We start from the raw sequence: 27,103 nt of genomic DNA on the forward strand, positions 1-27,103 counted from the left end.
TCTTCCTCACGTTTGGTCTGTAACAGAGAAAGTGCTCACTTATGCTTTTGTTACAGTTCAGAGTTCCCAAGCTTCGTATCGGCAAGGAGATAAGATGCTGCGTTTATACGTTAAAAAGAAGAAATCTCCGCCAAAGCTGTGAACGGTTTTAGTTTTTTTGTTTGTTTGTTTGTTTGTTTGTTTTTTTTTCCTTGTGAGAAACCCTTGCAATAAAGAATTTGAACTTTTTTTTTTTTTCCTCTCTACTAAATGTCCTAAATTGCCAAAAGGGGAGAGATCGCAGTCAAAATGTTGGATTTTGGTTATTAGTAGATTAACAGTGGAAGGGAGGGGGAGAAAAACCCGTAGTGTTATCAGTCCTGGAAGGAGAGAGGGAGCAAGAGAGAGAGCGAAAGGGAAAGAAAAAAAGAGAAAGCTCCTTGTAGCAAACAAGAATTTATTCTACCAAAAATACTTATGACAACGCATCCTAATGCAATACAAAAATAAAAAGAAAGTGACGATACAATTCCTATATGATCACTTTCTTACAGACCTCATATATTGCTTTCATAGAAGGACCTAGAATGTGGCTAGGTTAAAACTGAACACAACTAAAACTTCGTGGGAAACGGTAAAATGGCACAGCAAAAGGGAGGTAATAAACAGAAAATACTGACCGGGAAAGGGGTTGGGGTGGGGAAATAAAATTAATTCACTGAAAAAATAAAAATAAAAATAAGGAGGGAGAATAAGGAGGAGAAGGCAGGACTCTTGGAGAGGACGTCTTTAATTTCTCAGTAATTCAGATGCTGCAAGTCAATTGTGGTGAGTGTGTCTGTAAAAAAGTCAAAACTGTCAGCAGAAATATCTACGGGACTGTCCAGAGATCCTGGCAAACTGGGGGAAACTGCATCTGAAAGCTGTAGGCAGGAATCTGTGGAGAAAACGTTAAAGTCCTGTAAAGAAGGGACATCTAGGGCCTCAGGACTGTCATTGTTTAGGCCAGCTGCACAGTTCTGGGCCATTGTTGAGAGGCAGTTTTGAACAGTGGGTGACTGATGTTGAAAATGTTTCAGATTTTTCTCATTGCTCGTTAAAGGCGAAACGGGGAAACTTTGGGACTCGCCATTGTGCGCATTCTGCGCCTGCTGCTGCGACAGTGCATTCTGCTGGAAAGCGTAGCCTTCCCTTTCCAAAAGAGCGCCTGAGACGTTGCTGAGGGCTTGCTCGAAGAGGGCTTTCTCCTCCTCCTCGTCCTCCGCCGCCTTCTCCGGGTCCTCTAAACTCTTAAATTTCCCCTCACTGTTTTGGTTCTCCTTGCACTGGGTCTGTCTCTTGTGCTTCATCCTTCTGTTCTGGAACCAGACTTTGACTTGTCTCTCAGTCAAATCCAGCAAGGCTGCAATCTCAACCCTCCTCGGTCTACAGAGATACTTGTTGAAATGAAATTCCTTCTCTAGCTCCAAAAGCTGGGTGTTGGTGTAAGCCGTCCTCAGCCGCCTAGATCCACCGTTACCACTATCGGGGATTTCAAGGGGGTCTGTTAAAAAAAAAAAAAAAAAAAAAGGAAAGAAAGAAAAAGAAAAAGAAAAAGAAAAACACCACCACCAAAAGCACCAGCATCAGGAGAGCGAAAAGCAAGAAAAAAAAGAAAAAAAAAAAAAAAAAAAACACGCACACACAAAACGGATAAATGCACGGATTGAATTTCAGTATCCGAGCCCATCGCATCCCGGGGGGGTGTATGGAGGGGGGGAGCGCTCTCTCCCTCTCTCCCCGCGTTGGAAGCGGCTCTATCTATATGTCCACATAGCATAAACCAGCAACTGCAACAAAATGGCCGCCCTCGGGTGCAGCAAGCCCATTGTGTCGCCCTGCTGAGCGGCCGGTGCTGCGTGCCCCTCGGCCGCCTCCAGCTCGTCGCCTGCATCTCGCCAACCTCCCCAGGCCAGAGCAAACTTTATATTAGCCATAGCGCAATTTATAATTAATGCATCAGCCGCCGAGCTGAGCGGGAGCAATCTATCACTCTTCATTACTGTCAAATACCCCGAGTCTAGGACAGCGAGACAAGAGAGGTCAGCTCCAACTCAAATAAATCATCCTGCGGCGGGGCAACTTGGGGGAAAAGTTTGGGGTTTGAGCCCAGCCCCGACAGCCCCGGCCGCCCCGAGCCCCCCGTCCCCCTTCGGGCCGGCCCGGGGGGCTGCGGGGAGCCCCCCAAAGCGGCCCGACGGCCAAAGTCTTGGGACTGACCTTTGTGGCTGAGGCAGGCAGGTCCAGCGGCTGAGGCGGAGGCCGAGGCGGGCGGCAGGGCGGATCGCTTGGACGCCTTTTTCTCTTTCATCCAGGGGTACTCCGGGGGCGGCGGGGCGCCGGCGGGGCCCGGGCTGCCGCTGCGGCCGCGGGGGCTCGCCTTGGGGCGGCCGCCGCCGCTGTGGCGAGGGTGGCTGCTTGGGTTCAGGCTGGGGATGGTCTGCTCAAAAGGAGGAGGAATCAGTGTCGAGTGTGAAAGCGTCGAGTTCTTGATTGATGAACTTTGAAATGTATCACCGACAGGGGGAAAAGATGTCAGGCACTCAGCAAGCGATGGCTGACTATTGATAAAACCAATCTCTCGCTCGAATTCGAAATTCATGGCCTTCAACTCGCAGCCCCCGCGGAGAAAAAGTTCCCTCGGATTCAGGGGGCTCGGGGGGGGAAGGCCCAGGAAAAAGGAGAGAGAGAAGAAAAAAATATATCATAGAAGATCGCTGGTGGGGTGTTTTTTTTCTAATTCACTGATTACAGCCGTATGGGGACCGTGCTACTATTAAACTATTGAATTCATGGAGACAAGGTTGAAATTGGACCGAATTGGCTGTCACATGATTGCCTCTGCCCAATGACAATTTGGGCTTTAATCAAAAGAAGCCACTGTCTGTTTGATTGATCCAAAAAAGTCGGGAAGGAACGCCTCATTGGGGGCCAGAAAGGCTTTATTTACACTTTTTTTAAAGAGGGAAATGATATCTCTAGTATCTATCCCCTTGGCGTCCTAATCCGAAATGATCGGGGGTGGGGAGGGAGGTGCGGGTGCGTCTCTGTGTTTCGAGGGGAGGCTGCGAGTGTGTGCGAGTGCTGGTGTGTGTGTGTGTGTGTGCCAGTGTGTGTGTGTGTGTGCGAGCGGGCGAGTGTGTGTGCGGGTGTGCGGCTGCTTGTCCTGCAGCCTGCTGCCTCCCTCGCCTCCACCCGCACACTTCTCTCTCATTGTTTGGGACTGTCAGGAAAACGCTTTGCACCTCACAAATCATTTAAGCACCTCAATCTGACGCCTTGAGTCATTAACAAAGTAATCCATTAATCTTCAAAGTTTTGACACCGCCAGGCCCCCACATAAGTTGCACCCAGGCAGGAGTCTGTAGCAGAGAGTCTTGATTTTTTCCTAGGGAATAGCACTTCCTCCAAAACTACTTTATCGCTCCCGACTGAGCTCCATGGGCTCTTTTTTCTTTCCTTTCCTTTTTTGTTTGTGTCTTTTTTTCTTTTTTTTTCTTCCTTTTTTTTTTTTTTTTTTTTTGGTGGCCATCGGGCGTACAGTACGGAGAACAATTGGCCGCCGGTGCCGAGCCATTGTTTAACTGGATCTTCCTCAGCAACCTTGCTTCCAGGGGAAGAGTCACATAGGCAGCAGCCCTTGCGCTTCGTGACTTCCCTCTCCAGTTGGCTACCCGGGATTGGACCAAAAAACATACCCTAGGAATACCTCTCTGGGAGAGCCAAATCGCGAGGCTGGGAATGCGTCTGGCTGTTGCCTCTTTAAAAAAAAAAAAAAAAAAAAAAAAAAAAAAAAAAAGACCAAAATCCTGTGCCTTAGCTTGCAAACGATACTCCCGTCTGCTGGCATAATTTGCTTAATAACCGTAGTAGGCTGGGTCTGGTGAGTATTTTCGATTACCAGGAAATACATGGGCTGGTAGCGGGTTTGTTTTCACGGGGCCAGGCAGAGCGAAAATGCTGCGGGGGCGATAACTTGAGGCACGACATTCGCCTGCGAAGCTTGGCTCTCTGCCGTCGTTTCCATTTGCCTCTGCCAGGTCGAGCCCCGAATTTGGAGGGTTTGGGCACAATTTTCCAACCAGACCGAGGCGAGCGATGACAATGATGGCCATGGGAGCCAGCCCGATGAGTCCTACGGTCAGAGCCGGGCCGGAGCTCACCTTCCCGCGGAGCCGGGCCGGGCCGGGGGCCCGGGGGGTCGAGGGGGGCCGGGGGAGCCGGGGGAAAGAACATCCGAGCCGGTCTCTGTGTCCTCGAGCAGCCGGGGACCATCGCCTGCGCGATGCGTTGCCGTCTGTCTTTATTTTCGGAGTTGCCAAAAAGGGGTCGGCAAGCGTCTTCGTATTTAATAATAATAATAATAATAATAAAATAAAGAAGAATAAGCAGAAGAAGGAAAAAAAAAATAAGAAAAGAAGACCCCAAGCACTCAGCGGATCAGTCTCTGTCCAGACTGCACGAAGTGCATTTAAAAAATCGGTTTTAAATTAATGCACCCACAAGATGTAGCATATCTGCGAAGGCATTGGAGAGAGGGGGAGGGGAGGGGCTGGGAGGCTTTAAATGGGCTTTTTGGTGGTTGCTTGTTTAAATAAAATATAGAACGAGACTTGTCATTTAATCCCTCAAAAGGGATGCCTAACAAATATCGATGCTGTTGGAAAATGTGAGGGGTTTAATTTTCTTGCTTTTAGTCCAAACAAAGCTCTGGTGGTGTCTGCGCGCGATCAATCTTGGCCGCCAAAAGGTTTGACAGCTACTGGCCCTTAAGAACACATTTAAAGCTTCTTGCTCTTTCCAAGATCAAATGTGGCCGAGAAAAGAGGCAGAGCAAGAAACGCGAGTAAACAAGGAAAAAAGCTGCTTTTAAAATATGCTGGCAAAGGACTGCTCTGCTTGTGGGAAAGCCCGGTTTTATTTTGCTTCTCTGCGCCTACCTTGGGGTCGGGCTTTTCTTTTTCTTTTATTTATTTTATTTTTATTTTTTTCTGGAAAATATTGGGATTAACAGCAGGATGGCAAATAATAAAGAGAGAGGTTTGGACTTTAACCAGGCTTTGTGAGTAAAACCTGCGTGGGTGTCTCTATTCTGCACATTTGTTTCTTGTGGTCATTCTAATACAAAAACCACCTGGAACAAAACCTTTGGAGAGGGGACGCGAAATTCTTGGGCAAATCAATTACTTCTGCCTCCAGAGAGATCTTTTAATCGGGCGAATCTTAAATGCAAAAATACAAATTCTTACTGGTAACGTACAGCCTCTGAAGATTGGGCAGGGAACGGTTCCTGGAAAGAAGGGGCAAAATCGCCTGTATTTTTCTTTCTTCGGAGTGGGAGGGAGAAGAAACGCCAAATTCCTTCTCTTGAACATTTTCAGAAATGTAATTTGTGCTGCTAAAGTAGCCACACGCTAGGAATTCACAGGCTGTACCGTTACCTTTTGTTTTATCTAACGCAGCTTATCGGGGCGGGGAGGGGGGCTGCTGAATTTTATGTACGTGAGCTTCTTTGAAAGGAGCCGTGTCTTGCAATGTGGAAAAAAAAAAATCTCCTACAAAATAATCATCAGTCGTTGGTCTGTATCGGGTAATAACCAGGTTTCAATGAAAAAATATCAGACTAAATAAGCATTCCTTCCATGGTTACATATCTCTCTATGTAATAAACCGCACGGTATAAATATATTTACAATCCCTTTCTTTGACTGAGCATGCTTTATCTATTTATGCAGAAAAGCTCTATATAGCTTCGTGGATGCATGACAATGTTTCAGCATCAGGCAAGGATGGCTCTGGGAACAAGATAAAGCCCAAAGATTAATAATATTTCAGCAGGAAACCAAAATGGCGACATTTTTTTCTGTGCTCTGGAAGATACAGATGGTAAACAGCGTGCGTTGTTATCTACACAGCGTAGGAATATGTCTTTATAAACGTGCACGGGTATATTTTACCTAGTCTATTAATTTCCCTTTTGATTTATCTTTCAAGTTTCGATCTAAAATTACGGACATTTGGCCTGAAAAGGAAAAAAAGATGGGATTTAAACCCACGTTTCTAGTCCCTGCCATCCCCCTCGGACCGATTCAGCTCGGAGACCCACGCGGGTGCCCGTTTGGGGTCGGTGGCCCTCCCGCAGCCCGGTGTGCACCCCACACACACCCCCTAACACACGCACACACACACGCACACCCCCGCGGGGGGGTAAGGATGGAGGGGGGGGCAGGGAGAGCGGGGCTCCCCTCCCCCACTGCTTCAGGCTGCAGCGGGGAGGGGAGGAGGCTGGGGAGAAGGGAAAGGACCCTAGCATCAAATCAAAAATTAGAAAGCAAAAATAAATAAATAAATAAATAAATAAGAGAAAAGAGAGAAGCTGCTCGGTTTAGGAAAAGGAGAAAAACGGCAAGGGGGGGAAGACGAGTAGGAGGAGAGGTGTCCAGAGGCAGCTGCAACCGGCAGCTTCCCCCCCCCAACCGCGTTTGGGGTTTGCCTGGGGGTCTCAGGAACCCCCGCTGCCCACAGCCGACGGGGCTCGGCCGCCGCCCGGCTCCCCTCCTTCCTTCCCCCCGCAGGGAGTCTGGGCATGAAGCCGTCCCTCCGTGCCCGCGCCCGGCTCTGTCCCGGCCTTCGCGCCCGTGGGCTCGCCCCCGTGCACACGCGCGTGCACACCCACGCGTGCGCGCACCCACGCCCCGTCCCCCGGCTGGGCCGCGGAGGGTCGCGGGGGGGAAGGATGCAGCCGCTGGCGGCTGTGAAACCCCGATGGGGAAAAAAAAAAAAAAAAAAAGAAAGAAAAAAAATTAAAAAAAAAAAAAAGTATAAATCCACCATCCCTCTCTCTATCGCTACAACGCTGAAAAGGCGCTACGGAGCCGTTCGGGTGGGAGAGCCGGTCCTCGTGTGAGCTTCCAGACGAGTTACCGGCTCCCCACGTCATGAAGGGCTCTCCCTGCCCTTCCACTGCAAATAACATGTTCTTAACTCTTTATTATTCAGAATAAAAACTTTATTTTTTTTTTCAGAACGTGAGCAGCAAGGAATGTAAAACTTTCAAAACAAATCTAGCCTTTTCAGCTTTACACGCTTCCGCCTAGCTGGATGTTACAAGCATAAATTATTCAAACTGTGATCTTTTATTTTTTTTCCCAGATTTTATTGCATCGTCATCATCATCTTTATCATCATTTTGAATAAAGGAGTTATAGTTTCCTTTCAAATGATATTTCCTACGCGTGCTGATATGCCATCTAACGTATGGCCAGGTAAATACCTCCTGAATATTCAGGGTACAGATTTTTTATATATATATAAATATGAACAAATGGGGATAAATAAAATTTTAAACACTTAGATTATTCAATGTTTGCAAAAAAAAATATAAATAAATCTGAATGTTCACCAGCATACACACATTGAAAGACTTACACGTATTAATAATTGTCCAGGGAGTCCCTGTCCAAGCGCTTTTGATGTCTTTCTCGCTATTTAAAAGAAGTGCAATAAAAAAAATTGCTTCCCCGTGGGATCAATCATGTACGAACAAATTCACATTTAAGAATTCCTTTTATAGAAAATTTGTTCATATACCCTGTTTTGATAAAAGTGTAGAAGGTAAAGTATAAAGCCTATGTATACTCCCAAAGTGAGACACAAGGCTACAGTTCAAGAAGATAAATATCCACTAGTGAAACTATAGAGCAATTCAAGCAACAAATATTGCTACGTCACATAAACTAGAAAACGCTCTTACCAAAGGAAAAAAAAAAAAAAAAAACTAAAACAAACAAAAGAAAGAAGAAAGAGAGGGGAGGGCACATGGCAGGGAGGAGAGAGAGAGGAAGGGGTGAGTACTTCTAAAAAGTTGGGGGCTTCGTGTTCCACATAGTGACTCCTGTCTCTTACAGATGGGTGAGTTTGGGCGCTTCCTGAATTCTTCCCTGAGAAGGATGGTGAGCGGTAAGGTCTGTGTATGTCGGGTGCGGATCGCAAGGTCCATGGTGGTGATTGTTGCCCATTGGCCCAGCCCCGCTGTAGTCCATGTTGGCAGAGGGAGGATGAGGGAGATGAGTTAGACCAAAGATGGAAGGCCCAGAATTGGTCATGGTCTCCACGTAGTTGCCCCCTACATAGACGGGGCTTCCCTGTATATGTGGATTTCCATAACCGTTGCCTTGAAGAGGATGAGTATCGTATTCAGGTGTCACAGCTGCTGTCCCCGTGTATCTCTTTTGAGGAGGTGGGCAATTATTAAGAGGAGCAGAATATGATGCAGGGATGCCATAGGTGTTTTGATGAGGCTTGTTAAATGGTGGAGGCGACTGGGGCTCGTAGGGGACACTGTTTACTAAAGAATGCATAGAGTTTAGATATCCCCCCGGGGCTGGAGGGACAGGGCTTCTGCTTGGGGACTGTCCTCCTGAAGAGGTCATCATGCCCTTGCCCTTTTGATCCTTTTTGTATTTCATCCTGCGGTTCTGAAACCAGATTTTGATCTGTCTTTCTGTGAGATTGAGCAAATTGGCCATCTCTACCCTTCGTGGCCTGCAAAGGTATCTATTGAAGTGGAACTCCTTTTCCAGTTCTACCAGCTGGGCACTTGTGTAAGCTGTACGGGCTCGCTTAGAGGAGGCTTGCCCTGGAGGGCTTTTATCACCAGCACAACTCTCACCTATGTAAATCACACAAAGAACACAATCAGATGGTGAACAATAACCACAGACAGTGCCCTGCAACACCAGCACCTGCACAGTCCAGCTCTTGGCCATGAGATGCCCACATGTGTGATGAGTACTTGCCCTGGCATGAGCTCAGTCATGCCGAGCTACAAGCCTCAGTAGACTTCCTTCACCTCATTAGCATCGTTATGTGGCTATCCTTGCTCCCTGTAAGAATGACAGCATGCAACATACCTTGAACATTGCATAAAGGAATAAGAAAGGTGCAGGGAAATAAAGCTGAAAGTTTTAGAAACTCAGAAGGTGCATCTATGGCTTTGCTTACATACCAGGCTCAAGCAGCTCTTCAAGAACTGTCTTCCTCACTACTGTGAAGATCTGCAGCCCTCTTTTTCTGAAAACCCTGATGTATACACATCAGCTACAGAAGTTTGCAGGTCAGGTATCCACATATAAAGTTATAACATATAAAACTGACAGTATACTGTTTCTAGGACATCTAGCATAAACATATGGTAGTAATTGGGAAGTATAATGCACAAAAGAACATACGGTGGCTATGCTTGCATAAAGCGTACAGACATATTTAACTGTTATTGCTTTTTAATAAAATAAATACATGATATGGAAGGCTGTAAACAGCAGTGTTACCAGAGCTCTAAAAAGCACACTGGAGAAGACATTCACTAAAGTTTTGGGCTCTATTTCCAAGGCACGTTTAAGAGAAAAAGAGGAAGAGGTTAATATAAACACAACTCCTGGGCATTGGAGCTAGCACTGGTGTTATCGATTTGGGTTTCCTTGAGTAATAAAAGTGTTAATATATACTTCCATCCCTCAAATAATATTTTATGGGCTTAAGTTTATGGCACTCCAGAAGATTTTTGTTTACCAGGCTTGTAACTTTGCCAATCAGCCTGTTAAAATAGGAAGAGGTTCTGACTGAGTGCAGGGCATTGATCCTAACTGCACATGATTATGAGCTATTTTATTTGTGTTACACTTCAGCAGAGATAGGTCACTGTCTTATTAATCTAGCAGCACTGTGCCAACAAAGTACTTGGGACGGGCCTCTGGCTTAAGGCCTGGGCTGCTCCACACTGACATGATTTACTGGAGTGGGGATTATCTACAAAATGTGATAGACGTAGGAGGGCACAAGTACTTGATCCGCAAGGAAACCGGATCACTTCGGATCCATTCTGCAAGTCTGGGAAAGTTTCCCAGGGGGGTGATCACTCACTGAGCTCCCACTGCAAGCAGCAGGAGCTCCTCTCCAAAAGCCCAAGGGGGTCAGCTCAGAGAGGAAAAAAAGCCCCCTCCCTTCCCTCCCTGAAATGAAGGTGGCCAGGGCTGTCCCCCTCCCTGCAGGACAAGTGACTGGCCCAGGGGCAACCAGGGAGAGGGGGAGCATGTTTCATACCTGAACTGGAACTGCTGTTTTTCTGCTTTGTGTTTTGCCGAGACTCTTTCATCCACGGGAATATCTGTTTGGACATGGTGGGCGAGTTAAGAGCCGGACTCTTGGTGGGGTTGGCCGGGGCAGTGTTGCTGCTGGCATTTTGAGATGGCGAGGCAGAGGACGGAGGTGGAGGAGGCTGTGCCTGCTGGGCCGGAGGCGGCTGCGGTGGGGCCTGCGGGTCCGTGAGGCCGGGGGGCTGGAGAGGCTGGCTGGGGAGGGTCCTCATGCAACTCTCACTGATGTCATTGGCCTTGTGGTGGGACACGGAGCTGCCAGGGGACTGGAGGGAGCACGCGGGGCGGTGGTACTCAGTTTCCACAAGTGACGAAGACGGAGGATATTGCTGCTGACTCGCATTATAAGTGAAACCATTTGCTCCTTGGTAGGGGTAGGCACCATAGATTGCAGAGCTGTCGTAGTAGGTCGCTTTTTGCATTTCGTTGTTTCCCAATATTTATTTCGCAAACTGACAGGGTCTTGACACCCTTGGAGAATAACATTGGCACCCCTCTGTCACGTGGCACTCTTCCTCCAATGGCCTCTCCGGGCAGACCTGGGGTGTGGGGAGAGCAGAGCAGGGTGAAGAAATGGTACAAATCCATCTTACTTTCAATAGCTAAGTGACATGAAAGCCATAAAAGAAAAAGTGGTCAGCAATATTTAGCAGCATGACTTGGCCTCAGGCACAGAGCATTTTGATATAAAAGCTGCCTGGATTTACTGGCAGCTACAAATATGTGCTTTGCTGCACCAGGATAGGGGCTTTCTAGGGTTTTTTCCTTTCTTTCATCCTAAGAAACAGAGCGGGGCACCACACGGCAAAGGGGTTGATCATTTATCACCGTGAGGCTGTTTTAATACCAGTCTCTGAGATAAGGGTGATCGAGGAATCACTAATGCAAAGGGGCTGGGCTATGCCTTCATTCCAGCTCCAGGATCAAACCCTCTCCTGCAACCAGCATCGTTTTATTTTTAGCCTTTCTCTCCAGGTTACGGCTCTCCATCCAACTTCAAAGAAATACATGAGAATGTTCCTGTCTACATGTGGCAGGGGGCAGGAGCAGGGTGGAAAGGTTTTCTAGCCAGAAATATTTACACACGCCAATCCCAAGTGACGGATTTTGGCTTGTCTATGAAATGCTCGATAGGAAAATAAACAAAGCCAGCGCCTTCTCCCCTCCGTGCTCACACACCACCTCCAGCCGCCCAGGTCAAGCACCCTGGCAGCAGCAGTTCCTGCCAGGGCGAGCCCCCGCACCCACCCCGCAGCGGCTCCCTCATGGCCCCAGAGCATGACTGGAGCCCCCGACCCTGCCCCCATGGCCCCCACGCCCGCTCCCACCCGCGAGGGGCTCTGGAGCCTCAGCTGGACCTGGCTCCACGCGAAGCCCCTTCAGCAAAGGCCAGCAGGGGCAAGTTAAGGGCTTTGGAGGTTGTTTTATTTTCTGTGATTTTTTTGTTGTTGTTGTTATTTTCAAGACACTAACTTTTCATGGAATCAGCCAGATTCTACCTGTTAAAACATGATGGATTGGGAAAAAAAAAAAAAAAAAAAAAAAAAAAAAAAAAAAAAACAGGAACCTGAAAAACCAGCGTTCATCTCCATGACCACGGCTTGAACTTTCCTTCCAACTTAGCGATAATAGGTTCTGTCTTGGAAACTGCTATGTAATTTGATGTATGAGGGTCACTTGGCTGGGGAGAGGGTGGACACAAACCCAAAGAATGCTTCTCCTGCCCGGGCGAATCCCTTTCTCCTCCCTCTCTTTTCTCCCCAGTCCTTCTGTTCTCTCTGTTATTCTTCAAATTAAATTCTGCTGCTTACCTGCCTGAAAATAACCAGCTAAAGAATTGCCCGCACTAATGAGAGCGGAGACGTGTGCGCAATTTCAGATCTAGGAGCTCTTTCCACATGCACACACATTGTTCTCAGAAATTAAATGTGTTGCTCACCGTCCCCCTATCCCCTTGCTGACCAACAACTCTGTCTTTTCGGGAGTCACATCAGCCCTCATTTCTTTTGCCACTTCCCCTGCACTTAAGCAGCTGGATATTTTCCCCCAAAACATCTAACGACGACAAATGCTTAGGGGCGAAAAGGCTTACACAACACATGCACCAAACGATCTCATTCTAAGCCTTTCAAGTTATACAAGTTCTTAGAAAACAGTATTCCCTTTGTTATAACACAACAAAATTAAGGTAGCACACCTACATCAGGGCGGCTGCCCTATTATTGCACTAAGCAAGCTCTCTGGATGTTATTAAGCTAATAAGCCGATGGAGATCTGAGGCGCGCACACAATTTCCAGCTCCTCGCCTCCCTTTCCTAATGATATCTTCTGGGCCTGCTGTGATTTTTCTCAATTCCTTTGCTTCAGAAAATAATAATAATAATAATAATATAAAAAAAGAACATGAGCACCGCTGCCAGAGGAGAATGAGGAGCCAGCAGTGATTTTTTACAAAAGGCACCGGCCTTGTACGGTCGCAACATCAAATATTTCGCCCTTCCCTGGGTTCTCCAAGTTGGGGCGAGCCCCGCACCGCGCCGGGGGCTGAGCGGCACGGAGAGCTGCGCGGCCCGAGCGCGAACAATGGGCAGCTCCCCTTCGGAGGCAAAATGCTAGTGAATCTTCGGCCCTCTGCCAGGAAAGGAAAGTCCGCACCCGCCTTTGGCTGCGAAAGTTAATCACTTCCTACAAAGTTGTAAAGGAGCGGGGTAACCTGAGGAGCGCATGGCCATTACTCGCGAAAAGAGCACTAGCGGGATTTATAGCGCCAGGGATCACGATAATAACAGCGCCCTAGCGGGAGAGGAGGGGGAGAGAAAGTTTGCCACCCAAACTGGTGCCTGGGATGGGAAGAGCTCTCCTCTCCCCCATCAAAGACAAAAGGCCAGCTCTCGCCAACACAGCTGGGCCCCCAGATTTTCCAGTGCTCGTTTCAGCGGTTCCATCTCCATTTGCGCAATACACCTCTCTGCCCTTCACCAACCTCTCTCCCCGCCAGACAGACCGGAGACAGCATATGAAAGCTGCCTGGGGGAGGCATGTCCCCCCCGTCTCCCCCGCTCCTCAGTTCAGCTCTCCCCTACCCTCTCCTTCCTCCCCCTTGCCCGTCCCTAAAACCACCACATCTTTTCCCTGTAACTCCCAGCCGAGCCCCAAACTCTGACTCCAGGATGGAAAAAAAAAAAAAAAAAAAAAAAAAAAAAAAAAAAACCCCCCCCCCCCCCTTTCAGGAAGAATAAAAACAAAGATGTGAGAGGGGGGGGGGGGGGGGGGGGGGGGGTTGGGGGGAGAGGAGAGAGAGCTGCCTGAACACGAAGTGTAAGGGTATCAGTCACTGCCTGGAAGGAAGCCCCAGCTTGTGAACTCTTCTTGAACCGACATTTAAGTCTACGGTCATAAATCACTGGGACATAAACTCCGCCATTCACGACTGATAGCAGCGTATTTGTGGCCTGCTTACCTTAACTTCTGACGACTGAGGCGGAAGCCAGCATGCTCTCTCTCTCTCTCTTTTTTTTTTTTTTTTTTTTGGAAGCTCGGCGACACAGCCCAGGGAGAGCAAGGACTAGCTGCCCCAGCCAAGTCCCTGCGGCTGCGGGATGGGCACCGGCTCAGCTTCGCCGCACCCGGCCGGGAGGGGCGAGCCCTGCCCCGCAAGGGATGGGGATGGCTGCTCCGGGCACCCGCCTCCCCCGGCCCCCTCCCGCTCCACGCTGCCCACCCTGTCCCAGCCCGTCCCCGGGCTCCCCTTGCGAGGGGCACCGGAGGACGGGGACGTTTCCCAGGGCTGCTCCCCGCGCCAGGCGGAGATGGGAAGGAGAGAGAGGAAAAGAAAAAAAAAGGGGGGGGGGGGGGGAGTGGGAAAAAAAAAAGGACAAATTTAAAAAAAAAAAAAAAATGAGAGAGAAAGAAGGAAGAAAGAAAGGCAGGCGGCCGCCCGGGGAAGCCTGGGGGCTGGGAGAAGGAGCGGAGGAGTGTGGCAGTGAAGGAGTGCGGCCCCCCCCAGCACCCGGGCGTCACCAAAGTCCAGGAAAATTATGCTAATGAAGACAAACGGCGCTCACAAAGGGTCGCTCTCACCAGCCTCCGGGGTTTCTGTGGCGGGGTTGTTTGTTTTGTCCCTCTTACGAGTGGGGTTTGGGGGCGGCCGCGGAATAGCCCCGCCGCCGGGAGCCCCGCAAAGCCCGGGAGGGGAGCGGCCCGGAGAGCCGGGTCCGGGGAGCCAAGCAAAGCCCACCAGGAGCCCCGCTCTGGGCAATGCTTCCAGAGCCACGCTGGAAATCATTAGAGTTACTAATTATTAACTCATGCATGCGTGAGCGCACACACACGCAGATGGACGCCCGGACACCCCCCTCACTCCCCCAAATCTCCCCGTTGCCCGGGACGGGCGCAGAGGCGCTCCCACCCACCCACATGTGCTGCACAGCCGGCCCGGGGTGCCCGCAGCCCCCCGGGAGGGGGGGGGGGGGCGAGGGAGCCTTCCCTCGCCTCCCGCTCCTCGGCAGCTCCGGGAAAGGCATTCGCCTTTCTTTTTCCAGCACCCCAAGCTGCGGGTGGCGGTATCCCCCCTTTTTCCCTACAAGAGAAACCCGGGAGCGAGGGCGCAAGCCGGGCGCTCGCACGGGAACTTCAAGCAAGTGGCAGCCGCTGCCCCCAAGGCATGAGGGGCTGTGGGCTCTGCGCCCTAAGAGGGGGCTCGCAGAGTGCCTAAGTGTAAATTTGACGTTACTTGGTTAATGAAGGCATTAAAACTAAAACTAGTCCGTTAAAAGCACGAGGGAGCCCGGCGTCATCTTAAAGCACAAACAAAGCGAGGGGGAAGAGAGAAATAAAAAGCACTATAAGGCTGGGGTGGCCTCTTACGCATACCAATGGTTTTTGTCATTTATGGCTATGCAAGATTTATGACTTCATGCACCAAAGCTGTAAACAGAGCACTAAAACAGAAAACACTTGCTCCTTATGGCATAAGTGAGAAGGCACCACATGAAAGGGGAAGCGGGCAGCGTAGGAGGAGAGGAAAGGCAAAAATCCCGCGTATGCATTTTGCTTCAAACAACCCCTTGAATGTTGCATCGGAAGAAAAGTCTTTTTAGTCAATAATCAACCCCACACTTTCTTCTGAAACTGCTGAGCCGCCATTCGCCCTGTTTGCCGACCAAAAAGCCAGAGGCACCGCTGAGCCCCGACGGAGCCCTCCGGGATAAAGAGGAGAAATTTGGCCAAGGGGGAACCGAGGACTGCAGAAACCTGCGGACGCCGGGGACCGGGCCGGTTTTGGGAGCGCTGCCGAAAGCTTGTGCCATCTTTTCCTAGGAGTGCACTGAACCGTCGGAGCTGGCTATTCGGGCTGCATGTCTGTATTTAAGAGCGGAGACGGGGAGGGGGAGGGGGCTTTTTAAAACTGGATGGATTTGCAAGGGACTTTAATTGTAAGAACCGAAGTGGTTCCTCGCAATTCTGAAGTATTTCCTCCCTTCTTCTCACTGCCTGCAAAGAGTATTTGCCCCTTAGTCCCTTTTCCCCACGCCCCCTCTCTCCCCAAAGAGGTCATTTTAAACACGAGAAGATGATTTCTTTTTTTATGTGCCTTATGATGGAGGGATAAGTGTCCCAACGCACAGATTCCCGCTGCTTTTATCTGCCTTTCCCTCTCAGAGGCCGAATATTTTCTTTCTGGCACATTCCGCAGGGAGCGATAGGGCTCTGCTCGGGGAGGGACGGGGAGCCTTTGGGGCTGATTCCTGACTCGTGAACGAGCCGCGTTTTCTTCCAAAAAGTCTCGTTTTCGGGACTGTCCGCCTTCGTGGAGTTGTTCTTAGTTTCCAAATAAAATAATGCCCGGAAAGCGCTTTATCCTGGGATGCTCCGAAGAGCGGTCAGCGCTATAATTCAAGGTTGATATGGGGGAGGCTTTTAGGGATGAAAGGGCAAGGCTGCAGAAGAACGGGACAGATTCTGGAAGCGGTGTCTTTGCGAGTCGTTAGGGAGTTAGCAGGGGATAGTAGAAGGAATGGGCTATCGGACAGTGCAAGCAGACGTGGTTAATCGCGATTATTGTTTATGTTCTTTATCAGTAAAGAATCGCAATGGACGCTTTGCTATTTGCTCAGCAGACTGAGGTTATTTACACAAGCCGCCGAAATGCCCCGCTCATACAAATCTCTCCTTGCTTTCTTTCGCTCCAGAGCAGGACTGTATTATTTATGAGTGTTTTAACTGGGTCAATATGCATCCGAACTGGGTCATAAATCAGAGGAAACGCTGCCAAGTAATTGAGCTGCAATTAAAGCTTACACTTTATTTTGGAGGCGCGTTTTGGCCCATTTCAAAACATGGCAAAGGCAACCTCGGCTTTTAGATATGCTAAAAGACCAAAGCAGCTCTCCTTCCCTGGCATAAGAGAGACGCTGTGTCTGATAAAGGACAACGTGCTTCGGGATCGTCTGAAGGGGAAATAGCATTTATTTGGTTCGGTTCTGTCCTGAGAGAGGCTTAAAGAGCAAGAAAGCGAGAAATCAGCGCTAGCATCTCGGCCCTGGGGGGGTCCTCTGCACAATGGCCACGAATAGGTTCAAGGGGAAATGCACTTTTTTCTTTTTGTTTGTTTTCAGTGGATTTTGTTTCTCATCCTTCTCTTTTCTACCTCTCTCCCTCCCTGACCCCTTAGAAAACGAGTAATTGCCAGCACCCGGTAACTGGGGACAAAATGGTACAGCAGAAATTGGCGCTAACCAAACTGGAGAAAAGAAAGCCTTGGCGCTGTGACCTTTCCCAGAGCCGGGACCCACCGGGGAAATGTCATTTTTTGTAACATTTTGCCCTCCTTAGATAACCACGTAATTCTTAAATTCTCTTCATTTTAAGTGCATTCCTTATAATGTAATTACACAGACATATTTATACATACATGCATATACTCAAATATTTACACATACGGATATGTATATATTTATGTAAAAGACAGTACGGATGTGAATCTAGGACTAGTATATGTTATCCTAGAAGATAATTTCCACTGCTATCCCTGTTATTCTCGCTTTCCAGATCCCCGTTCAGAGGGGAAAAAAAAATCAACACCACATTTCCAAGGCTGATTTATTGTTAGTAGCTATGGCTGGCTCTTGGTTCAGCTCCTTCTCACCGAGGAGAAATAAAGAGGAGCCCCTGACTCGTTTGGGAAGGGGAAGCCACAGAGCTGAGCCCTCCGCTCCCGGTAAACAAAGTATCGCTAAAGCATCATAAATAAAATGGCAGCACAATTGCATACTCATCGATTTCCAGAGCGGCAGCGGCCGAACAAACACACATAAAACAACCGACGCACACTCGAGCGCGACCCCAGCCGAGGAGCATCCCCCCCCGCGCCGTCCTCCCCAATCTCCCCAAATACATCCACAAATAAACATACAAACATCAAAATTAAAAATTAAAATTAAATTTAAAAAAAAAAAAAAAAAAAAAAAAAAAAAAAGGAGCCCGGCAAGAAAACAATACGAGAGGCTTTCCCATCTCTAGCCGATCATAAATAACGATAACATGGCAATCGAGGGGCTGGAGCGGAGGCAGCTGGCCATCAACAGCCGTGTGGGATCTCTATGGAGAAAAATAAATAAAGAAGCAAACTCTCCCTGCTCCGCTCTCTGCGAGGGGAGAGTTGAATATTTACCGCAGCAAATTGAAACAAAGGGGGAAGCAGCCTGGCTCCGGGTGCACACACACGCACGCACACACACGCACTCGCTTCAGCCTTTTCTACTGACCTTTGCCTCGAACAGCAATAACTCACCACATAAATGAACAATCAACGGAAATACCTTAAAATAAAATCCATCCTTTCTAACGAAGCATTTCGTCCTCTCGGCTCGACAATAATCTTTCCATAAGGAACGAAAGCTGTCAGCGAAATGGCCAGCTCTTGCGGGGACGGTGATGGGGGCAGGAAAAAAAAAAAAAAATAGAAAGCAGTGCTTGCTCTGAACAGAAACTGGAAAAGCGTAATCGCAGACGGAGCCAGACCGGGTCTCCACTCCAAATGCCACAATAATGCGCTGTATTATGTGCTCACGTGGTCATACGTCAACTTAAATCCTTTTATTTGAAATAGGGAATCATTGAAGGAACAGGGTTTCTTAGAGCGAGCCTTGGCTTTTTAAAGCCTTAGCCCGGTATGTTGAAGAAGAGTTTTAAGGGAGGGAAGAAGAAAAAAAAAAAAAATCAAGAGATGTAGCTCACTAAGGGGGGAGATTGGTTTGAGTCTTTTTCCTCCCACATCAATATTTCTTTATACAAAGCCCATTGGAAAGTAAGAGGAATCCTTCTCGTAACATGGGATTACACTGCACTTTGCTCCTTAGCCTAATTAACCGGCATTTGCTCCCCAGGCCCACCACTCTGCTCCACGTCGCGTGTCCTCTGCAAACCCCCGAAGAAATCCCAAATCTTAATACCATTATTTCCAGCCCCCTTCTACACGGGACGACCACCAGCCTCCCCCCACCCCCAGCCGCCTTTACCCTGCCATTGTACAGGGCTTGCTCAACTCCCACACGCTACATCAGGGCTCCTGTAGAAACTAAAAAGACCTATAATTACCTGACAAAGGCAAAAAAGAGTCTCTTCTTAGAGGCTAGTTGATTTTTGTCCTTGTAATACACTATGATGAATACATCTTCCTTCACTGGCGTGCCTCTGAATTTTGCAAAACCTTTTGGGACCTTGCTGTTAAACCTGCGCTTACGCATTTCCTATACAGCTAGTTTGAGTGATGCACAAAATTATAGGTTTCTAACGATGAAAAAAAAAAAAAAAAAAAAAAAAAAAAAGAAAAAACGAATGGGGTAGGGGGGGCAACAAGGGGGGAAAAAAAAAAAAAAAAAAAAAAAAAGAGCAAAGCAAAGCCCTATTCGGTCCCCGAGCCAGCCTACTAAGCAAGCCACCTTTGCCTGTGTGCGAACACACTACATCTTCCCTGCAAGATTGTTTAACTTTTGCTATTGACACAATAAGCTAAACAAACAAAAGAAACCCTAAACTCACATAACTTTTCTGGTTAGAGTCAAAGAAAATCAGATAGTTCAAGCTTTTAACGTATTTCTGACCGAGATCTGTGAGTCCAGCATTTTGCATACCTTACCCTAAATCTTTCCACCACCCCCCATAAGCTCGAAGAAAACTTTCAGCTAATTGCATATCCCCTCTTAGTGTTTCACCTGCACTTCTTTGAACAGAATGGAAGGTGATTTCTTTTTAAAGATGATTTTTTCAGTTACAGGCATGTCTTCCGTACCTTCACTTGGACTGTAAAAGTGGGCCACCGGAATTTAAACCCAACAGTAACAGTGTATATGAGTGGACAGTGCAGCAAAGTCAGCGTGACATTACAACAGAGGAAGAATTTGCAATTTTTCATATGGATTTGAGATCCTGACAGGAAATACATATATTATCCCTCACTAAGAACTGGAATAAAAATTATATACCTCTGAAAGAGAGAGAGCATTATCCACACACAACATGTCTAAGGCTGCAACTATCATCACGACTTGAACTCCATTGCCCTGGCACTAAACGCGAACCAAGACTGGTATTTACTGGACAAGACAGATTCGTGGCTCTTTTAAAACCAGTGCGTTTAGATCTCATAAAAGAAACACAGAGAAAAGTTCTTCTGCAACAATGAAACCCAAATTAATGGGGAACGGAGCAGATGTTGAAAAAAGCAGAGCAAGACTTTCTTGGGTCTGTTGTAAAAAGTTATCGACTGCTTTGCGTCAAAAGCAGAAAGATGGCTTTAGAAGTTGCAGTCCTGAGCAAATAGAAACTACAAAAGCAATAAATCACAATCATAAGTCAGCTTAAATGCCTTAACGCTAGCTATGGCTATTGGCTTCAACCCTCTGTTTCTATGAACATCTTTATTAGTATTAATGGTCAAGTTAATGCTAAAACTACTGTTTAACAATTAACTTCGTGTATGTAGTGGGGAAACTAATTAATTCTTAAGAAAAGTAACTTCTTGACGTGTGAATACCTTACACAGGGTGTGCTTTGGGAGGGCTGAAGGGGGAGTCTTCCTAACTTTACACTGTCCTGGGTCGCAGCTGAAAATGATTTCATTCCGCTGAATTTGGAAAAAGCTTTCTTTGCTCTAGTACCATGATTATGAGTTTTCAAATACGAATTCAAATGATCTTGTAAGCAGCAGACTCTAGATTTCCCCTTCCAACCCCTATATTGCTTTGTTCCTGTTCCTGGACATTCAACGTTAGGTTTTATTACCTCGATGATTTGGAGACCAGAAACACGGTTTCTAGGAGGAAAAAAAAAAATATGTGGCCTTTATCAGTAGGTCTGCTTCTGATTTTTCTGCACTTTATACACATGGCTTCGAGCTGAGCTGAAATTCCAAGCTCAGTAACAACAAACAGGTCTGGGTTCATAACGTACATTCATTAGGCGAAAGCCTTTGTGCGAGCTCTGGCACTAATAGCCATTCTTAGCACTAATGCTATTTAAAGTTACCTTGAATACAATTAGATTTAGAATTTTTGCCGACTTTCATATTTACGTTTATGCCAGTTGTTAAGAGGTAAGGTGTCACTCCCATGTGGAGAAGATATGGGAATGACCATACGACACAAGCATTTATTTCCTTGCTTCCTCGAAAGACTGGAAATCTGCTGGGATGCAGAACTGTTTACCTACATCTGTGCGTCTGTTAGAGATAAAGTTGCACTTTGATCATTTCGAAGCAGATAAAGAGTAGAGCTATCGACTCTGCCCTCGTGGAAGAAGTTCTGCTGGGAGTCAGCTGAGGCTGGGAGCCCTGGGTCAGTTTAGGAATCCCAAATATCTCTGCACGAAATACCGTGGACGCATGCCACCGGAGGAAGGTTCCTTCATAGCGTGTTCTCCCTTTTAATTTCCTAACGTAAGCGTGAACAGACATTTGCAGCGCCTTTTTGTAGTTAAGATTTAAGCAGCCCATTAAGCCAACACAAAGAGCCCTTGTAGTCCAGTAATTTATGGCCGCTTTTAAAAGGTAGTAAAATATACTAATTGTACATCAGCGTCCAAAAATAAGCAGGTAAATCTAGAAGGAATTTAAGCTAATTCTCTGTAATCCTCCCTCCTCTGAGGCTGGCTCTAGCAAATGCTCGCTATGAGAAGCATCGCGTTCCTCCTGCCAGCGGAGCAACCGCATCCAGATCAACCACCACCCCACGGCCGGGGCGAGGCAGGCCGGGACGGACAAATACCTGAAACTTATCTGCGGTCCATTCTGGTGCGTGCACTCAGACAAAAGGCAGGTTTTTCTAGGGTCGCCACCTGAACTCAACCTTTTGCCGTCGCCAAGCGCGCAGGGCTGGCGTCACCGCTCCTCGAGCAGGAGGCAGCAAGCAGCGCCGAGCCATCCCGCACCGCCATGCCTCCCGCTATCTCCCTCGCCCTTTGATTTGGGAAGGAGCTAAGAAGCGACAAAGGCATTCTCAACCTCTTTGGCTCTTCCAATGACTTTGCATCCTTCCTGTCCCCTTTATAAGGCCGGCTATCACTCAGGTTCCGCACGCTTCTTTGTCTGCCCGGACACGCGCATTCACCAGCCGCGGAAGATGAATAGAGCCAATCCAGAAAAATCCCGGCTGGGTTAAATATTTATCACACCAAAGCCCGGCTCCGGGGGGCTTTCCCCTGTGCACAGGTACGGGACAGCGGCTCCCTCGCCCCCTGACCCCCGTGGCTCTTACCTCGTCCCACGAAGAAGACTGGGGCTGAGGCTCTCCCGGCTGCCGCCGCCCGCCCGGACCGGCTTTCCTGGGTGCCCGGGCTCTCTGCAAACAAGCAACAAACAACGCCTTAACAGGGAGCGCAGGGGGAGGTAGCCGCTCACTCATAGGCGACACCGGGCTCGCCGGGAGAGCCCTGGCCCCGGGCGGGCACGGCCGGAGCGGGCGCGAGTCCGAGGCGAAGCGGGGCGAGGAGGGCTTCTATCTGAGAAATAAAACCGGGAGGCTTTTTTTTTTTTTTTTTTTTTCCCCTTTTTTTTTTTTTTTTTTTTTTTTTTTTTTTTTCCCCTCTTTCCCGTAGACAGCTATGCCTTCTGTCTCCAAGTGTTTGGAAATATTGTCATTCCAAACTCTTGTTACATGAATGTCTGCTTTATTTTCCTCTGGGAAACCTTTGTTTAGGATCATTTAATCAAGAACAGACATTAAACACAACTAGTGGTGTTCATCTTTGTTGAATAAAACGCGGAAAGAGTTCCAGTTCTAATGCGGGGAGTATTGTGGTTGGGCTTTTATTCAAACAGTTAGCCAGGGCCCGATCCTGGCACCACCAGAGCAATAAGAGACTAACAGTTGACTTCACTGAAACAGAATCGGGCCCGAAACTTTCATTAAAAAAAAAAAAAAAAAAAAAAAAAAAAAAAAAAACACTGAAAGCCATTGAAGGGGGGTGGAAAACTGGACGGTCTCTCTTCCCCTAAAACAAACAATATTGTACAATCCAAAAAGACAATAGTCAGATTATTCGGATGCCACTTACTGAATCACGTTTACATATGAATTTGTCAGATATAATAACGTACCCCCTGTATTCATTCTCGCTAATAAAAGTCATCTAACGCATCTTAAAATTGTCAGTAAATGTAAATGCTAATAATTAAATAACACAGTTCTTGTGGAAGGATGTCATCTGAGTCTTGGAAATATTAAGTCTGTCTTGGGAGAACTTTTCGAGCAGATACTTTGCTTTGGCAATTTAGTAGTTCCATAATTACTCTAATAATTTTAAATTTGGTGTTGAACTCCAGTCTACATAAAATCATGAAATAATAGCCTACTAAGCTGTTTATTGCCGTCTCATAAATTTCAGAGCGCTGACTGCTAAAATCTACTGGCAAACACAAAAGAAAATGGAAAGTTCAATCTGCGATCTCTGAGCCCGGGCGCTGCTGCCTGGGGTTATCCTTAGCTCTACCTTGCTCTCCGCTCAGCTCCGGAGCAGAGGGAAACCCCCTGGCATTTTAGGCTCCAGTTCATACCTTACCCATTTTGATCCCTAATCAATAGTCATGTTACAAGCGGCAATAAACATTGATCAAGCACGCCGTGACTGGATTGCCCCACTCGTGTTAAATATGGAGTGTGTATCTGAAAACAGTGCCAGAGACTTTCTGTTATTTATTCTGGAGCTATTAAGTCACACCACCATATTTTACACTGCCACAGTCCTTTAAACTATGCTTCTTCTTGAAAGAGTTGCTAAGTAGCAATAAAGCACTTTACAAAGGCTATGACATTTTTTTTTTTTTAATTTGTTGTTATCCCAAACTCTAATATTCATTGCGGCACTTTAAGTTCGTACATAAATCGTTCAGACTAATGAGTCATAGAGAAATTCGCCCATGACTTTTCCTTTACAATGCTCACTGCCTTTCCATTGCTTTTTTGGCCCTGCATTAGGAGCCGGTGATTTATTAACGCCAGGAAAATTGAACAAAGCAGGTCCTCCTGCACTGTGGCACCCAGCCTTCCACAGTGTGAATTAGAACATTATCATATGTGTTTGCCTCGGTAACGCTTAATCACCAAAAGCCGTAATGTGACCACAAGGCAGCTAAAACAAAGATTTAACATTTCTAAATATTAAACTGGTTAAGCAAATGCTCAGCAGACAAAGCAAGCACAAACAATTAAAGTCATCAAGCTAGAAATACACACTACCTACTTACCAACACAGACCCTATTGCTTGCTTAAGAAGTTTAGAATCTTTCAAGATAAATCAGGTGGGATTTTTTTTAAAGGGAAAAAAAAGAAAGAAAAAAAGAAAAACAAACTCCAGTAATAAGGAGTTGAGTTTCACTTGTGAGAGAATCACTCCTAGTGAGGACTGACGGCCACAGATCCATTCCTGACTATCTGCATTAATTATTTAATGAGTCACGTGACCCTAAAGATTAAAATTTCAATATCTCCCCCAGAACAGACGCAACACCTTTATCTGCGAGCGCAGGGATCCTCGTACTTGGGTCCCCTAATCTCTGCAGGCTTTGACAGCTCCTCAGTTTCTAGGGAGAGCGCTCGGACATGAATAATACGGGTTTGTCTTGCTCCGAAGCGAGATGAGGCAGCCTTGCAAATCGCCCCCCCCCCCAAACACACGCACACACATCAGTGAGTTGAAGCCACAGCCTCATTGTATGCGGCGTGCTGTACTAATGCGGGGGGGGGCTCAGGATGCTGCTGCCAGGGGGAGCATCAGGGGCGGTATCCCCCCCCCCGCCTCCCCCCCCCCCCCCTCCCCCCCCGGGCGGCCCCCCAAGGCACGGGTCAATCCTGCTTTCGTGCTGCCCCGGGCGGAGCCAGGAAGGCTGCCGGGGCCGGAGGGGGGGGGAAGACGGCCGCCGAGCTCCCCCTGCCCACGTGGGGAGTCCCGGCCCTTGGCCCCGCCGGGACTCGCGTGGGCTGGGCTTGCCCGAGGGGACAGCCCCGGGCCACCCCCGCGGGGGTCCCAACCTCTCCTAGCGAGGCTTCGATGGGTCCAAGGGGCCGGGACCGCCGGGATCGGGCCCCAGAACGGGGCCAGGGGACTGGGGGAGACCCCGGGAGGGGAAGAGGGGGGGTGTTATTCACGGCGAGGCTGCCAAGATCTCTGCCTGTGTGAGGGCTCCCCCCATCTCTTCCCCGTTATAAACACTGAGGAGCAAGTCCGTGGGACGGCCAGCACCCTGAAAAATAAATAATATATATATATAAAATCATAGGATTGGGTAACCCTCCGATGCAGTATGGGTCTAGTTATTAAATACCACAAAGAGCTTGTCACAGCTGAGTTCCCTGTGTAATAAAACACCAGGTATAGCAAGAGATTGCGGGAGAAATGGGGAGGGAGACCTTGGAAAACTCCCATTTTTCTTGCTGGGTGGAGGGGAGGTGGGGAGCGGGGTTAACGGCGTGGCGTTCCCTGCGGCCATTAAATTGACTCCGAGGTGATTTTGTCTTTCTTTGAGATATTGACAAACTTCCACTTCCAGCGTTTTGGGCCGCGCTCGCCTTTGTGGCCAGAGCAGATAAATACGTGTGTGAGAGTCATCGGGAGAGCGAGGGAGAGAAAGAGACATTTAGGTCCAAGTGCCGGATTAAAAAGAATACTGTCTTTAAAGGTCAAGGGTTTGAAGGGTCAGTCTGCTTCTCTAAAAAAAACAATTAATGGGATAGAAAATTTGTCCTCTCGGTGAACTCCTGGTTGCCCTAGCAAAGGGAGCACAATGCGAGAATTTAAGCCGGACGATGTAATTTTCGAAGTTATTGTAAGACGGGCGGTGTGGAAGCGGGAGCAGAGGGCTCCCAGCCCGGGAGCACCGCGCCGCTCCCAGCGGAGGCGGAGGGGGAAGGGGGGAAAAAGGAAAATTTACCTTAAACGACGAAAATCTGCCATGGGGTATTTTGCAGTCCGCTGTTCAATCTCCACCAAGAGCGTGTACATTTTTTTAGCAGACAGCCAAGATGTTGTGTCTTTACACATGACCACTTTTTTTTTCTTTTTTTTTTCTTTCCTTTTTTTTTTTTTTTCCAGGAAAATCCTTTGCGTCTTCACAGACTTTTCCAAGAGAATGCCTTTCAGAACCGCTGTTGAATTACAAAGAAGTATTTATTGTAGGAGGTGATTAATGATTCTCGCTAAAATTGCTATTTTCAGCGTGATTTCATTTCTCTTTTCAATGGGAGCAAACAGGTTTATACGCATAGGCTGCACACCAAAGAAATCCTGCATTGCCAGTTAATACGTTTCAGCTGGAATTTTGCTCTCTTGTGCTATTGTGGGCTCTAAGTATATGGAGGGACTCTCGAGTAAGGCACAATACACGCCTGCAGATAGTAGCTGCCTCACTTACATATTCTCCCCCTTTATAAGGAGGCAGCTGGCAATTTAGGGTTTAGCAAACAGCAATACATGAGTGCAAGCGCGCTTTTCAGGCCTGCTTACTGGTCGGGTTCGGAGACAGCAGTGTTTGCTCAGCGTATTTACAACCGCCATATCTCTGATGCTGAACATACTCTGCCAATGACACGTTAAATTTTTCACCCGGGCGCTACGTGCTCCTCGGACAGGCAGGGATGCTCAGCATAACCGGGGCCTAGTGCAAGGCACCCGAGGGGTGGCGAGGCACCCACTCCTCCGGCCTCTGCCACGTGAAGTGTCCAAAAATCCCTCTCGGATGTGTTTGGCCAAGAGACTAGGTCTTGGCCTTCAGTGGTGCTTCCCTGGAAGATTTACTAGCGCTGGAGCTCCTTTCCATGTTTTTTCCTCCCCAGCCCGGTGCTGGTCTCGGAAAGAACTGTGAAAGCCTGCGGAGGCAGCGAGGGGAGGCTCTGAGCTGCAACCTCTTGGCCCCCGGTTCGCCTCCATCGTTTGGAGGATCTCGGTCAGATAAACCGTTTGAGTTGTGCCCAGCTTCGTGTCACTGCTAAGGCTTTCTCTAAACATTTCGAAATTGTCATTAAAAAAACAAAAAAAAGGGGGGGGGGGGGAGAGGAGGAACAGAACAGAAAAGACAGCTAGAGAAACTTCAGGTTACCGCCCATGTATTTCCCTTCGAAGTGCTAGCCAATTGAGAAATCACAATCGGACGAAAATGAACGAATAAATCACGACTGGCTAGAGATTTAAAGTGTTATCATGGGGAGCATGTGTGACTTCTCCTCCAGCAAAATCCGCCAGGGGAGCTTATTGGCTCCCAGTAGAAGCTCAGTTTCTCTGTGCTGCGGTCGAAAACAGTCTCAAGCCCAGCGATGGAGAGCCGGACTAATTCTGCCACGAGGCTGCTAAAGAGAAGACCACTCACCTATACAATACAGCAAGACCTTTCCTCGTTCTACTGTGCTTTTTTTTTTTTTTTTTTTTTTTTTTTTTTTTTTTT

The 27,103-nt window shown here is 47.9% G+C and overlaps 2 protein-coding genes across 15 annotated transcripts in view; both read right to left on the reverse strand.

The window, feature by feature from the left end:
- Nucleotides 1–419: 419 nt before the first annotated feature.
- HOXA2 (homeobox A2) lies at nt 420–6,335 on the reverse strand. The gene is made up of 2 exons (XM_035319383.1): nt 2,239–6,335; nt 420–1,522 (listed from the first exon to the last, which is right to left on the reverse strand). Exons 1-2 carry the CDS (start codon nt 2,618–2,620, stop codon nt 777–779), a joined length of 1,128 nt encoding a protein of 375 aa, XP_035175274.1. The 5' UTR covers nt 2,621–6,335; the 3' UTR covers nt 420–776.
- Nucleotides 6,336–7,009: 674 nt separating this feature from the next.
- LOC118162128 (homeobox protein Hox-A3) overlaps nt 7,010–27,103 on the reverse strand; it is a 44,902-nt gene continuing 24,808 nt past the window's right edge. For 3 of the 14 annotated variants that reach the window (XM_035318105.1, XM_035318107.1, XM_035318106.1), the window contains 4 exons: nt 25,598–25,811; nt 21,926–22,009; nt 10,120–10,711; nt 7,010–8,689 (listed from right to left, as the gene is read on the reverse strand). In XM_035318105.1, coding sequence (XP_035173996.1) covers nt 7,920–8,689; nt 10,120–10,594 — 1,245 coding nt within the window. In that variant the 5' untranslated portion in view covers nt 10,595–10,711; nt 21,926–22,009; nt 25,598–25,811 and the 3' untranslated portion in view covers nt 7,010–7,919. Of the gene's footprint in view, nt 8,690–10,119; nt 10,712–13,632; nt 13,940–17,992; nt 18,961–19,061; nt 21,104–21,925; nt 22,010–25,597; nt 25,812–27,103 lie in introns of those variants that run through there. The other 11 variants (XM_035318110.1, XM_035318116.1, XM_035318113.1 and 8 more) reach the window with 8 other exon arrangements.

Source organism: Oxyura jamaicensis, chromosome 2, assembly GCF_011077185.1.
Source record: "Oxyura jamaicensis isolate SHBP4307 breed ruddy duck chromosome 2, BPBGC_Ojam_1.0, whole genome shotgun sequence".
NCBI lineage: Eukaryota > Metazoa > Chordata > Aves > Anseriformes > Anatidae > Oxyura > Oxyura jamaicensis.

What these genes read in the sequence shown, in the direction of transcription:
- HOXA2 (XM_035319383.1), bottom strand. Translation starts at nt 2,620, where the DNA reads ATGAATTTCGAATTCGAGCGAGAGATTGGTTTTATCAATAGTCAGCCA. An exon ending in TGCCTGCCTCAGCCACAAAG is followed by an intron (nt 1,523 to 2,238) that starts GTCAGTCCCAAG and finishes TTTTTTTAACAG; the next exon opens with ACCCCCTTGAAATCCCCGAT.